Source organism: Chelon labrosus (assembly GCF_963514085.1).
Source record: "Chelon labrosus genome assembly, chromosome: 11".
In the NCBI taxonomy this organism is placed as follows: Eukaryota; Metazoa; Chordata; class Actinopteri; order Mugiliformes; family Mugilidae; genus Chelon; species Chelon labrosus.
The window spans coordinates 26,522,131-26,537,337 of record NC_140344.1 but is presented as its reverse complement, the minus strand read 5'-3'; the positions used below and the strand labels follow the sequence as shown (position 1 = coordinate 26,537,337).

Genomic DNA, 15,207 nt, shown 5'->3' with positions numbered 1-15,207 from the left:
GCACTGGATTCGGGAAGGGGGAGGTTGTGGTGGTGGTGATGGTTCTTCTGCGGCCACGGACCTCCCCGGTGGAAAGCGCAGGGGAAGGGAAGCGGATTGCGATTGAAGAGCAGCGAGAGCGCCGCCCGGATGTGAAAGCAGCTGGCTGCCGGGGTGAGGACGAGGAACGCGACCCTCGAGCCGGCAGTTGGGAAGCACAGCGCCCCCTGGTGACCCGGATGAGAGCGAAACTGATATTTCAAAATAAAAGTAAGAGGAAAATATGGAAGCCCATTTCCGCCACTTGATGAAAAAAAATATGAGACACTAAGTCATAATTATGAGATAGCTAAGTCATAATTATGAGATACTAAGTCATAATTATGAGATGCTAAGTCAAAATTATGAGATAGCTAAGTCATAATTATGAGATACTAAGTCATAATTATGAGATACTAAGTCATAATTATGGGGTTTGTGTGAATCGGTCCAGCTCCTGTCATAATAAGTAAGTGGCCTAAGTGATAAATCAGTGGATCACACAATGTTGTTCGGGATGATTCACACAAACCCCATCACATCAAAATGTAGTATGACTTTAAGACACAGCAAGAGTGTATCTCATAATTTTGACTTAGCTATCTCATAATTATGACTTAGTATCTCATAATTATGACTTAGCTATCTCATAATTTCGACTTAGTATCTCATAATTATGAATTAGCTATCTCATAATTTTGACTTAGTATCTCATAATTATGACTTAGTATCTCATAATTATGATTTAGCTATCTCATAATTTTGACTTAGTATCTCATAATTATGACTTAGTATCTCATAATTATGACTTAGCTATCTCATAATTTTGACTTAGCTATCTCATAATTTTGATTTAGCATCTCATAATTATGACTTAGTAACTCATAATTTTTTTTCATCAAGTGGCGGAAATGGGCTTCCATAGGAAAAAGATTCACTCTTTTATTTCTTATTTATTAAAGTTTTTATCGCAGTTAGTTATCACATTTTATTCAGGAACATTCAGGGAAATATAAATATATATTCAGTGGTATATTAATAACGAATTAAGCAAACTGTTTATAAAATCTTTACTAGATAAGGTATCAAATATTTAAAAATAATGTGAAAAATAACAGGAAATAATAATTTTGTGATTTCTTCTTACGTATATAGCTGTTTTTTCTTACAGATTTAAGTCGTTAAGTTCTCACATTTTCACATTAATGGGAAATTGAGGGATTGTGACAAACTACAGCTTTCAGGGACCTATTAATTGCTTGGTAGCTATGGTTAGCTGCTGAGCGGGCCATACAAGCCAGCAGCGTTAGGTTAGCTCATATTTCACAAGGTTCGAATTATCCTCTGCTGCTCTGTGGGCCTACAAGCCAGCAGCATTTACTTAGTTTATTTAGATTGTAGGTTAAGCTAGCCAGCAGCATTTGGTTAGTTTATATTTCACAAGGTTTGAGTTAGCGTCTGCTGCTGAGCGGGCCGTACAAGCCAGCAACATTTACACCTTAAACTGACATTTAAAGGATTTATTGAATATTTTAAGATCATGTGAAAAATTACAAAAAATTGTACTCTGTTTATTACACTATTTCATAAAGTTTTCAAGCTCTCAAATTTTCATAGTATTAATTAATAAATGTAAACATTCAGGGCAATATAAATATATCCGAGTGGTATATTAAGGATTATTGAAGGTATTTTAAGGGATAATTGTGTGTAAAATGTTTACCTGGTGAGATATTTGTCAAATATTTCAAAAATAAGATGGAAAAACAAACAAAAACAGCAGAGAGGAAGTTAATTTTGATTTTATTTGTTCAAGTATTATTACAGTTTTAAGTTTTAACGGTTCTCTCGGGGTAATCATTAAGGGATCGTGGCAAAATAGGCAGATTTCAGGACTAATTAAGAGCATTTTAAGGCCTAATTGTTTTATTTAATTGATAATTGAAGGATTTATCACATATGAAATATCAATTTTAGCGTATTTATTACAGCTTTTCTAATAGTTCTCATATTTTCACAGTGTTCATTGGTGAAATTAAGGGATTGTGTCAATCCAGATATATTTCAGGGGTATATGTAAGAGCATTTAAAGGGCTCACTGACTTTAAGGCATTTAACAAATATTTTAAAATGTGAAAAATAACAGGAAGTAGCTCCTCCCGTTCCTCACCAGTCTTTTAGAAGTGAAGGAGAGGAGCTACTTGGAAGAAAATCATCTCAAACGACTCGTGTTGTATAAAGTATATAAATGAAAAAACGTTTTATTTGTTAGTGCTGTGTAATTGAATGCTACATACATACAGATAATCTTAGCATGAATGTACACAAACTGTACGTCGCCACGTTTTTTTTTTTTCTTTTCTTTTCAGAGATTTCAACATCATTCACATAAAACTACGGTACAATTTGTAGAAAAAAAATAAACATAAAATAAAATAAAATAAAAAAAAGCTATAGGAGGGAACAGTGCTGTGAGGAGGAGAAAGAGGAGGAGGAGGGCACCAGTTCCCAGAGGGACAGAAACACAGGAACTAACACAGCAAGCATGCAGAGAGGCGAGAGACACCAGGGTCTGACGGGGGTTATATATCAGAACAGAAAAAGGAGATGGAGGACGACGGGTGGGTTGGTGGGCGAGCGGCGGGTTTAACTGGAGCGTATATTGACTTTTACTGAGTTTAAAAACCAATAATTAGAAGGATTTGTGCTTGTGCTCCTTAACCCTGATCGCTTCTCAGATATGCATCCTCAGATTGGTCCTTTACCAAACCATAATCTTTATAACACTCAACAAATGCAGTGCTGCCAGACTGGAGTTATTCTTTGGCTTAAAATATTATTATCATTATCATTATTATTATTACACATTATCAGTCAGCTCTCTACAGTGTGTAAGGTCCTTATTTTCAGCACCGATTAACGAGTCCTTGAGCAGAGTCTCAAATAAAATGAAATCCAACTGATTCCTGATGAGTTTGGACTAAACTCTGATCATTTGCTTTATAGGTTTGTACAATTTGGGTTTTTATTCCAAACACCTGCCCAGAGGCCCTGGTTTCTCCCTGCAGGGGTACAAATATGAATATATCAACTTTTCTTTTACTTTAACTTGTTCTTGAAGTCTTTTTAACGCCAGGTTTTCTTTAAGTAAAAAATATGACGGGGCCGGACCTCACGAGGATGATGATGGACAAAAGAGGAGGAGGAGAAGTAGGGAGGAGGAGGAGGAGAAGAAGAAGAAGAAGGAGGAAGATATGGAGAAGGAGGAGGAGGAGGAGGAGGAGAAGAAGGAGGAGAAGGAGAAGAAGAAGGAGGAGAAGGAGAAGGGAGAAGGAGAAGAAAGAAGAAGAAGGATAAGAAGAAGGAGGAGAAGGAGAAGAAAGAAGAAGGAGAAGAAGAAGGAGGAGAAGGAGAAGAAAGAAGGAGGAGAAGGAGAAGAAAGAAGGAGGAGAAGGAGAAGAAAGAAGAAGGAGGAGGAGGAGGAGGAGAGGGAGAAGAAGGAGGAGAAGGAGAAGAAAGAAGGATAAGAAGAAGGAGGAGAAGGAGAAGGGAGGAGAAGGAGAAGAAAGAAGAAGAAGGATAAGAAGAAGGAGGAGAAGGAGAAGAAAGAAGAAGGAGAAGAAGAAGGAGGAGAAGGAGAAGAAAGGAGGAGAAGGAGAAGAAAGAAGGAGGAGGAGGAGGAGGAGGAGAAGGAAGAAGGAGGAGAAGGAGTAGGAAGAAGGAGGAGGAGAGGGAGAAGAAGGAGGAGGAGGAGAGGGAGAAGAAGGAGGAGGAGGAGGAGAAGAAGGAGGAGACTTTAAGAAGGAGAAGAAGGAGGAGGAGGATAAGAAGGAAGAAGGAAGAGGAGTAGGAAGAAGTAGGAGGAGAAGAAGAAGGAGGAGGAGAAGAAGGAATAGAAAGAAGGACAAGAAGGAGGAGAAGGAAGAGAAGGAGAAGAAGGATAAGAAGGAAGAGGAGGAGGAGAAGGAGTAGGAAGAGGAAGAGGAGGAGAAGAAGAAGGAGGAGGAAAGGAGAAGAAGGGGGAGGAAAGGAGAAGAAGAAGGAGGAGGAGGAGAAGGATAAGAAGGAAGAGGAGGAGGAGGAGGAGGACGAGGAGAAGAAGAAGCCCCCCGAATTTAAGGCTATGATAACGAAAGACATAAGAGGTATTAAATACTTTTCAATACTGCATTCAGACAGTGCAAGAGGAGGGAGGGAGGGAGAGAGGGAGGAACAGCTGACGAACAAAACAAAAGGAGTCATGTAAACCGACTGGCTCAAATCTCATGGCATTCACAAAAAAAAAAAACAACACGCAACAAGACAAACCCAATAAAAAAAAAAATCATGGAAAAATATTAAGACCACGACAGACCTGTAAGGTTCATCGTTTTAAAAGAAGAAATAAAAAAATAAAATAAAATAAAAAGGCGCAGGCCTGTTTGAAACTCTCTTCACAGGTTTTTATCTTTGAGACTAGAAAAACAACAACAACAACCCGAAATAAAAACAAAGAGCATTTTTTTGTCAAAACATTTCACACGGTAAAAAGTATCAAGAATACAAAAAACAGTTCTTCAGTACAGATCTTCTATTTTCTTTTCTTTTTTTTTTGTTGTTGTTGTAAGAAAGACACAAGTTCATCTGGTACGCCACCCACACATCCATAGTATGTACAGGAAGAGGACAAGTACATTTATATATACGTCTCTACACTGGAGGGTGACATTACTGGCATCTTGGTACAAACAGGAGTCACCGTCGTTTTCATCACGAGAGGACGAATACATTCCCAGAGTCCGTCTAAACTGTTTCACATGAACTGAGGAGTTTACTGGCGTCGTCTTAAATAAAAAAAATAAAATAAAATAATACAAAAAAAAAATGCTGGGAGTCAAATGAAATGTTTGCGGCGTGCTCAGAGGGTCATCCTTCATCTGATTTTAAAGAAACAAACAAAAAAAATGAACAAGAGCGCTAATGTCTGAGGGTTGGAAAAAGAAATAAAAGTTTTGAGGAGGAAGGAGGAATAGGAGGTGGAGGAGAAGAGGAAGGAGAAGGAGAAACACTGAAGATCAGGATCGGATCAGGGGGCAACGTAAACTTGATCGGGACATCCCTACTAAAGAGGAGACAGGAAAAGGAGCAAAAGAAGGAAAGAAAGAAAAATGTCGAAGGGAGAAACTGGGGACAGAGAAGGGGGAACAAAATATGAAGGAATGATCCCCCTCTGGCGTCGAGGCAGCTGGAGGTGGCGGTGACGATCAGGCTGCTTTATGGCACCCGTTTACGTGCGTACTAGTAAATATGAACGACGGGAGTTAAGTGATAAGAAAGGAAGGAATCAGGTTAAAGACACGACAGAACAACGTCCTCCTCAGTGTTTCAGGGAATGACAGACTACGAGTAACCGGTTAGCAGAGCAACAAAAACCTGATGCAGCACTGCCAGGGAATAAATGCAGTAATAATTACCCCAGGACTATCCTGAAAATGTGACTAATGTTAGGCTGAATAAAAAAGCCAGACAAGAGGGAGTTAGAGTCGAGGTTTTATAAGCACTGGGGGACGGGGTAACCCCCCTCGGCCGTGTGCTGCACCGTGTGATCCTGCAAAGAGCCCAAGTCACTGAACCGCTCGCCGCACCACACGCACTTGAACTGGCCCTCCCTGGAGTGCGTGCTCTGGTGTTTGGTCAAGTGCTCGCGCTGTTTGAAGCCCTTGTTGCAGTGGCCGCACTTGTAGGGCTTCTCGCCCGTGTGCACCCGCCGGTGTCGGTTCAGGTCCGACGAGTACTTGAAGCGCTTCTCGCAGTCGGGGCACTTCAGCGGCTTTTCCCGCGACGGGTCGCAGCGGTGCTGGACGAACTCCGACGAGGACAGGAAGCGGCGGTCGCACAGCGAGCACTTGAGCGGCTTCTCTTGGCAGTGAGAGTTTTGGTGGCGCTGCAACGTGGAGCTCTTCTTGTAGCCCTTGCCGCACACGTCGCACTTGTACGGCTTGTCCGGCGAGGTGTTGGACGACTCGCCGCACTTGTGTCTGAGCAGCTCTCCCGACTGGCTGAACTCCTTCTGGCACGAGGCGCACTTGAACAGGTTGTCCATGCCGTGGACGTGCTGGTGGTAGAGGAGGTGAGAGGGCTGCATGAAGCCCTTGTCGCACAGGTTGCATTTGAACGGCCGGTCCGTCGGGTCTTTGTGTGTGCGTCGGTGGCGCACCAGCGCGTACTGCTGCTTGAAGCTCATCTGACACTCGTCACAGTGGAAGGGACGCTCCTCTGAGTGCGTGCGCTCGTGCTGGCGGAGGTCAGACGGCCGCTTGAAACCTTTACCGCAGGTGGCGCAGCGGAAAGGGCGGGAACCCTGCGGGTGACAGGGGTGGTGGAGGAGCTCGGACGACTCCTTGAAGTGCAGCTCACATAAGTTACATTTGAACAAGTGCTCCCCGGAGTGCACGTACATGTGACGCACAAGGTGTGAGCGGTGCTTGAAGCTCTTCTCGCAAACGGCACACTTGAACGGCCGCTCGTTGCTGTGCGTTCGCTGGTGGTGCTGGAGGTGCGACGACTGGCTGAAGGCCTTGTCACACGTGTCACATTTGAAGGGTTTCTCTCCCGTGTGCACCCTCTCGTGCCGCGTGAGTTCTGACAGGTGTTTGAAGCCTTTCTGGCAAACGGAGCATTTGTACGGCCGGTCCCGGGCCGAGGGGAAGGGCAGGATGGACGAGCTGCTGCTGGCCGACGCGCCGTCGCTGCTCGGCTGCTGGGAGTTGTTCGAGGAGTTGGGCGTGACGTTGCCAGAGGACCCGGGTCTGTAGGTTTTCTCACATATCGAACACTTCATTGGGTTGGTGCTGTTGTGCGACGTGTGGTGCTGGGCCAGAGAGGTGAGGAGGGAGAAGCCCATCTTGCAGACACCACACACAAACGGCTTCTGCTCCACCTGAACACACTGGTGCTCCAGTAAGTCTGTTGCCTGATGGAAAATCTTCATGCACTGGGTGCACTGGAATGACCTGTCCTGGCTCACCATGCACTGATGTTCATGCGGGTTTGCCAGGTGGGAGATGTCGTGTCCGCAAGCCCCACACTTGTGTCCTCCCTCTGTCCCGACCTGCAGCGAGGTCTGCTGGGCCTGTGCAGGGTGCTGCTGCTGCTGCTGCTGACTGTGCTGCCCTCCTCCATGCTGCTGGCTGTGCTGGTTGTGCTGCCCATGCTGGGTCTGCTGCTGCTGCTGCTGTAGAGACGTAGCATCTGGCTGCAGCACGATACCGTACACAGCACAACCCAACGCGCTCTCAGCTCCCGGAGGGATGGTGTGGACCACTGGAGGTGGAGCGACCGCATGCTGCTGCCAGGCCTCGGTCATGCGGGCTCGGGTGTAGGGATTGAGTTTGGCGGCAGGTGTGGCCCAACTGGGGAGATCGACAGGCATAATGAGTAAAATACAGCAGCACTGCGGCTTCAGAAAACACATGCAAATTAAGAGAACACATGCTCTGCAAATACAACACAAGCAAATACAGAAACGCGAGCAGCACAGACGAAAACAGAAACTTTGGGACGGGGACGCACGATTTGTTTAAAGTTCTGTGACTTCTGGAGACATCATTAGTAATGGAAATGATCTGAAATGTAAAATTAGTTTTTGTTTATTTATTTTAACATCCTGATCAGTTCCTTACGACCATTTTGCTTAGTCTTAACTTGCTGCTACAAATAATCTGACAAAACAATACAATTTATTTGCAGATTGCCGGCATTAATAAATCTAAAACATTTATTTTGACCCTTTTAAACACTTTTTGGGGAAACATCCCTGTTTGTCTTTGCAGCACATGTGTTGTCAAACCACTGAAGACGTTTTCTTGGCTTGCTTGTGTTTATTAAGTCTGCGTGCACATGTTTTCTTAAGATGCTGTGTGGCCAAAAAGTTTCTGAGCATGTGAAGGAGAAAGGAAATGAAACTCACTCCATGTTTGCAAGTGGCACTGAAAAGCTGGAAGAAGGTTTTCGCCGTGTGGAGACCGGATCACTTTAACCTCGCCCTTCAAGTGATATCTGCATGAAAAAAAATACATCAGTTTAGTCAGAATAAAAGTTACTGTCTTTGGGTTTGAGCTGCTGACTCTCCTCTCAGTAGCTTACTACAATCCTGGCTGATAATAAAATAAATAACTGTCTAAATGCTTACCAAAAACATGGAGAGGCTGCACATTTGCCTTTGCAGTCTTGTTGCATCAGGTTCAGCTGCCAGTCTGTATAAATTCAGCAGAAACGAAGTCATTAAAAAAAATGTCGTGGAGCATTTGTGTGGCAGGTTATGCAAACAGACCTCAAGCAAAACAACATGAACTTTAGGTTAATGAAAGGTGAACTGATCATCAAATCATTACCGAATTTCTTGTTTACACTTTTCATATTCATTATAAGAGTCGTGGATATAAACGTGGGAGGAATTAAACGTTATTAAACGATTATTCCTTGTTTGTGCTGACGTTAATAAAAAAACTTCCCAGTACAATTTAAACTGGTCACAAACAATGGAGAAAACACAACAAGTGAACTCATTAACAAACACTTGAGCACAAACAATTAATTGCATATTTAAATTTATATTGTTATATTTATTATAACGGTTTTCCAAATGTTCAATTATTTGCGTTTTTTTTAAAAAACGGAGAGGAAATCAGCGTCTGCGCATCATAACGTTTTTCGTCTCCAGTCAAAGATCACTGCAACCAGGATCGGTTAGCTAGCTAGCCTAGCCTAGCCTAGCCTAGCCACTTGCTAACGCAGCCATAGGCGCAACATAGGGATAACGATAGCATGCTAGTTAGGGGGAAATAATAGCCAGCTAGCCACGGTAGTAGCACTTATGCGAGTGTAAACAACAATGGAGCATCTCGTTTGTTTTTTTTTACCCACCGGGAGTGTCCGGTCAAGCCTGCTGATTATTCCCGGTGTAACAGCAGCCTGGTGCAGGTTAGCTACTCCGGCAGTTAGGTCCCTTCTTCACATCCGCAAACGGTTCTTCGGATGCTCTCTTGTTCGAGCGCTGCGGCTCCAGGGGTCAAAAAACGGGTCTTGGGTGTCATTAAAATGAGTGGAAATCCCCCCGAGATTTCCGTAATCGCGCCATTAGCTGCATCGTTTCACGTAAACATTAATGCGACTCCCAGGGCATCCTCCCGACGGGCGAAAAGATATGCATTTTGTTATAAATTGCTAGCTAGCTATGGGCTAGCTTCCGAGCCCCCGACCCGCGCACGGGAACATGAATAAACCAAGAGTTAATTGGCATGCTCACAACACACACACACACACACTCAGCCTGGTGTGTGATGGTTTCAACGTAAATACATATGAAAAAATATATTCTTGTAATTCATCACATATATTCCCAAAGTCTAAATAGCTGATTATTAAAAAAATAAAAATAATTATAACATTTTATACATTTTGTTTTACCGCTCTTTTAAATGCAATCATAAATCATACTCGTTTTTGACAAATGAAATTACCTGTTAATCCAAGCAGCTCAAAATGAATTAAACACATATAACAATACATATATTTGTCACTTTTTTTTAGCAACCCGCCGAAAAGGGGAACTGTTTAGCTGTCGGCGCTGTGTTGCGCCGGGGCCTAACTATGGTTACACCCGGTTGTTTACACCGGAAGTGCGCGACTAAAGCCGCTGGAAATTACGTTTTGAACCCGAGCAGACATGCTTTTTTTAAAATAAACGTTTTAAATAATTTTGTCATTTATAGGCAGTCATTTTAGATAGTTACGCGTACAAATAATAATATATTGACCCATCTCATAGTTTAGGATGCTGGTTGGCTACAGTAGCAGCTCGGAGGAGGAGGAGGACGGTGATGCTAGCAGTGAAGCCACAGCGTCAGCTAATCGAAATAAAAGCTGCTGTCGAGAGTGGAAAGAGAAAGATGATGATATTCCAGTGAGGAAGAAGCTCAAAACTGACGAGAAGCTTCCTAAAACAAGGTGAAGTATTAGCATACAGTCTTGTAAAAGCGCTAACCACTACTTTATCTTGTACATAAACATTCATTAATGCATTTATAGTAGTTATGAAAATACATATAGGACCCACAGAGACTCCTCTGATAATGGGAAAGAAAAAATACACCACATTCTTAATTATAGGAATGATTTTAACTTGTTTCCTAACTTGCCCCGAATCAAAACAAAGATGGCGGCGCCCTGATAATAGAGACACTAGTAAATACCAGGGTGATGCATATATTCATACTGACCATCCAGCAGTTTTTAAAAGCTTGAGGCTGAACATTACAAAGTGAAATTCATCATAAACGCATCCTGTTACTGTTTACTGTACGTGCATTGGATCATTTCAGCATAATAATCTCTGTATTTCCATATTTTACACAATTTTGGAGCTAATGATCTGCTCGAAGATGGTTTGAATACACATTGCAGGACAAAAATATAGTTAAGAAGAGAAAACAATCAGTTTTAGTTGTTGTGCAACATTTTAAGTGCGGTTTTCTAACCTTATTATACCTACACCCTATTCAAGTACAACAAGAGTAACATGTAATAGTTCGTTTTAGCATACATAATGTAAATACAGCTGTTTAGTCTAGCCAGTCAACGGAAACACAACAGGAAATTCTCGGGCAACCTATTTTTGTCACATTTCAAGAAAGAAAATGACACAATGCAGCAGTTTAGCTGAACTTAAATGTTCTGTAGATTGCTTTCAGTACGTGTTCGATGACGCATTCACTGACCTTTTAAATGTTATTTGTTATTTGTTTGAGCTATCCCTGTTTAAATGTGTTGATGTGACTGTGCAGCTTATTAACTGCAAGTGAAAGTGTCGGCTAAAATGAATCACTCCATTCTGACCGTGTTTCTCCAGACTTCCTCTCCCTGGCTGCTTGACGTCCATGTTTCCAGAAGAAGTCGACCAACAGACCGAAGACAGCGCTCTCCACGGCGGACGCATCCGATCCTTCAAGCACGAGAGAGGAAACTGGGCCACCTACGTTTACGTGCAGTGTACGACCCAACGCCGTCGATGGCTGATCGCTAACGGCGCCCTCGCCCCGATTCTCACGCTCTGTCTGCTCTTCTTCAAAAGATCAACCCGAGGAGGAGTTCGGGGAGCTGTTGGAGGAGCTGCTCTCGGCTGCAGAGACCCGAGGCGTGGTCCTCACCCCGCAGGAGGAGTTTCACCTCAGCCTGTCGCAGACGGTGGTGCTGAGACACCACTGGATCCAGCCCTTCACGCAAAGCCTCAAGACAAGCCTCGCTCGCTGCAAGAGGTTTGTTTGAGCTTTGCTTTGAGTTTGCATGGTTTATATTGTACCGAATGTATTTGCACAAGTGACAAAAAAGTACACACGTATTATAAAACCCAGTATAGAGAGTATGTGGTAGATCAGTTGCATTAAAGCTGGTGGAACGATAAAAATAAAGCAGGAAAAGCTAGAATATATTTGTATGAGAAGCTGATTCCTGTTGGATTCTGATTCTTGTGCTTGTTTTCGCCAGGTTTGCGTGCTCCGCGGGGAGACTGAAGGTCTACTGTAACGCTGAGAGGACGAGGTATTCCAGAAATACCCTCCAAACCATGAGGGTTCACACATTTTTTAGTCGTCTGCATCAGAACCTTTGCACATTCGATTTGAAAGGAAATAACAGAAAGTAAAGATCAAAATAACGTGACAAGTCGCAGCTTTAAGCCTGTTTAAACTGAAGCTGAGAAGCGGCCCGTTAATGAGGTGACCGTTATTTTCCGAAGCAGAGAGACTGAACAACAGAAGGACGTGAACCTTTCAGACTGTTTTAATTCCTTCTTCGTGGTCTGACGTGTTTTATCTGTTTCTGTATTTCTGTTCCCTGCAGGACGTTCCTCGGGATGGAAGTGACTACTGGGCAGGCTCGGTTGTTGGACCTGGTTCGAGTCATTGACGGGACGATGACGGAGTTTCGCCTGGAAACTTTCTACGAGGTCAGTAGTCGTTTAGCATGGAGCACAGCTGGACGGTATGAAGTTGTATCAAAGCTAACAGGAATGGGTTTGACTTGTTGTAGAAAGACTACAAGTCAGTCAGTTCTAATCGTTATTTTACGTTCATGTCTCCTCACCATCATGTTCCCTCCCTTCTAGGATCCATCGTTCCACGTGAGCCTGGCCTGGTGTGTTGGAGACGTGACGGAGCAGATGAAGGAGTGTTTACAGGAGCTGCAGGTACTCGGACGTCCTGCGTCTGTCAATCCTAAATCTCAAAGTAGATCATGATGAGTTAGTTCTGAGCTAACGTGCATCTATTATCTCATTAAACACACCTTAACTTATAGCAGATATAAACCGATCAGCCATAACATTATGACAGTTAAAGGACAATCCTATCTTATTGTTGTCCCCATTTTACCACTGAAACATCCCTGACCCGCTGAGGCATGGGTTTCCTCTAGACCTCTGAAGGTGTGCTGTGGAATCTGGCAGCTGATACTTAAAGTTCTGCAAACTGAGAGCAAGTGGAGCCTCTAGAACAAGGGTGTCAAACATGCGGCCAGCGGGGCAAAACCGACCCACCAGAGGGTCCAACCTGGCCCGCGGGATGAATTTGCAAAGGAAGAGGAGAAGAAAAAGGAAGGAGAATAAGAAGAAAGGAGAAGGACAAGATGATGTGGAACCAGAAGAAGTAGGAGGAGATGGAGGACGATGAAAGGGGAGGAGGAGGAGAAGAAGAATATGGAGGAGGAGGAGAAGTAGATGGGGAAATAGATGAGGAAGGAGAATAAGGAGGAGGAGGAAGATAAAAATGAGAAAGAAGGAGAGGAGGATAAGGAAGAGAATGGAAGAACAAGGAAGAGTAGAAGAAGAAAGAGGAGGAAGAAGAGAAGCATTGTCTGCCTCCACTGCCTTCTTCTCATAGTGCATCCTGGGGCACTTCACGGACAGGAACATCTCACGAGACTGGCAATTTTGGAGACGCTCTGACCCAGTCGTCTAGCCGTCCCTGTTGTCTCCTTATCAGAGTCTCTCAAATCCTTCCACTCGTTCATTTCACATCAACTTTTAGGACTTTGATCTGTCGCACCTACCTGACAGGTGCCGCGACAACCAGCTCACCAGTGGTCATAATGTTACGGCTTATCGCTGTGTGTTACTCAAGAGCTGCGGCCGCCGTGGCGTCAGCCAGCTCTGGATCTCTGGTTACCATGGCGATCTGCCCTCGGGAGGATACCAGAAAACCAGAGTCTGGTCCAAAGATAGCTGCACGACCCACTAACTGTGCTTTAGCAGCTTTAATTGAAATTGATTCATGTCTGGTTTTTATTTTATTTATTTATTTTTTTTATTTTTTTTAACTTTTACAGAGTCTAGTGGACGAGCACGAAGAAGGACCGTTTCTGTTGAGGTTGGACTGTGCAGAGCTGCGCTGCCGGACGGGAAACAAGACTTTCCGCTTCCCTCTGGAGCCTTAAAAACCCAGAGAGGGACTCAACAGATCTGCTTCAGCTGAGGTGTCCCAGAAAAGACAATCAATGAAATAAATGTTATTTTTTTTTACATATTTAATACTGTATGAATAAAGATGTTGCTGGTTTTATACTTATTTGTCTTTATGTGTGGAGCAGTTGCAGTAATACTAAGACTGAAACAAGCTTCTGAATAAGGAGGTGAGGTTTGGTGACGTGTGAAAGATTCAAAGAAAGGAAGTAGTCGTGGACTTGATCAGAAATGAAACCACACGTGTATCGATATTTACGAGAACAGGGAGGAAGCTTTCATTACGTAGTTATCAGGGTACATACATTATTCATTAGACAACAAGTTGAACGTTTCTTCTCAAAGTTAATGTCGGAAAAATGGACAATTTGAAATGTTTGAGCCACGACTGGGTCAGAGCATCCTGTTCCTGGTCAAAACTGGTCCAAGGAAGGACAAGATGTGAAGCAGAGACAAGGTTCATTAAAGCATGAGAAGGACACAAAGATGGGAAGACAGCAAGCTGGTGGAGTAGGTGTGATGCTTTGAGAGACGTTGGGTCCTGCTATTTATGTGGATGTTACTTTAACACATACCACATACTTACACCGATCAGCCACAACATTATGACCACTGACAGGAGAAGTAAATAACATTTAAACCATCTTGTGACAGTTCAATGTTCTGCTGGGAAACTTCTGGACCTGGCATTCATTCATGTGGATGTTACTTAGAACACTTTAGGAACAACTAAAAAAAAACAGCACAAGGTGTTGACTTGGCCTCCAAATTCACTAGATCCCAAACTGATCAAGTATCTGTGGGATGATCCACAGAGGCCCCTCCCTTCAAAGACACCCCCACTAACAACATTGTGTTTCCAGACACCACAGGACACCCTCAGAAGGCCCATGTCCATTCTCTGATGAGTCACCACAAGGGAGACCTACGCAATATTAGGAAGGTGGTCATAATGTTACGGCTGATTTATTTGCAGGACAAAATCCGAGACAAGTTTTTTCAGTTTTTAAGGTTTAGAGAAAACTCAGCGTCATGTTTGTGATGTTTGATATATTTTACTCTCACAGAAGGCAGCACATGTTCATCACACACACCGATGACAGTTCACAGCAGAGAACTTAAAACCTTTTAAGGAGCTCATCGTCCCGGGTCAGCGCGGCCCCGTACGGTCTGAACGCAGAGAGAAACCGATGAAACGTCTCCTCACGTGTGAAGCCAGCAGAAATAAAGAGGCTGATAACGAGCTAAAAGTCCTGCAGGATTGACTTCAACACTGATTCCAGTAGTTATCATTAAAAGACCTGTCGCTTTCATTTTGATGTTTGAGGAAAAACACCTTGGGGGCGACAGGAGGTTCAGCTGCAGTTAGTGGTGGACACATTCTGACCCGTTCCTGATTAGAACCCAGAACACCCTGCAGAAGTTTTACACTGAAATCAGGTTCATAACTGATTTAAATCAATTCCTGTGTGTAATCTGAGAGTTTATTCACTGCAACACTGACTCAAGTAGCTTTTAAAGCCTTATCGATGCAGCCGGTTGAAGAAAAACAACTGGGAATGGATCTGTAATACATTTAACTAACAAAATCTCCCGACAGTAAGAGCTCAGGGGAGAGATGATTTACTGGATTAACACGTTCAGATGCGTTCAACCACGCCTGAATGAGGCTTCGGCTCTAAGTTGATGTCGAGGTT

General features: G+C 43.4%; 2 protein-coding genes across 2 annotated transcripts; one reads left to right on the top strand and one right to left on the bottom strand.

Annotated features, from left to right (window-relative positions):
• Positions 1-128: 128 nt before the first annotated feature.
• usb1 (U6 snRNA biogenesis 1) lies at positions 129-13,630 on the top strand. Its single transcript, XM_084554938.1, has 8 exons — positions 129-249; positions 9,827-10,005; positions 10,907-11,046; positions 11,129-11,312; positions 11,542-11,595; positions 11,896-12,001; positions 12,161-12,241; positions 13,378-13,630. The coding sequence occupies exons 2-8, from the start codon at positions 9,833-9,835 to the stop codon at positions 13,483-13,485; spliced, it is 846 nt and encodes a 281-aa protein (XP_084411064.1). The 5' UTR covers positions 129-249; positions 9,827-9,832; the 3' UTR covers positions 13,486-13,630.
• On the bottom strand, positions 4,167-9,329 carry znf319b (zinc finger protein 319b). Its single transcript, XM_084554755.1, has 4 exons — positions 8,923-9,329; positions 8,189-8,252; positions 7,967-8,055; positions 4,167-7,409 (listed from the first exon to the last, which is right to left on the bottom strand). Exons 3-4 carry the CDS (start codon positions 7,969-7,971, stop codon positions 5,549-5,551), a joined length of 1,866 nt encoding a protein of 621 aa, XP_084410881.1. The 5' UTR covers positions 7,972-8,055; positions 8,189-8,252; positions 8,923-9,329; the 3' UTR covers positions 4,167-5,548.
• Positions 13,631-15,207: the final 1,577 nt, after the last annotated feature.

Coding starts and splice junctions, on each gene's coding strand:
- usb1 (XM_084554938.1), top strand. CDS start 9,833: ATGCTGGTTGGCTACAGTAGCAGCTCGGAGGAGGAGGAGGACGGTGAT. Junction 11,313..11,541: donor AGCCTCGCTCGCTGCAAGAG/GTTTGTTTGAGC, acceptor TGTTTTCGCCAG/GTTTGCGTGCTCCGCGGGGA. Junction 12,242..13,377: donor AGTGTTTACAGGAGCTGCAG/GTACTCGGACGT, acceptor TAACTTTTACAG/AGTCTAGTGGACGAGCACGA.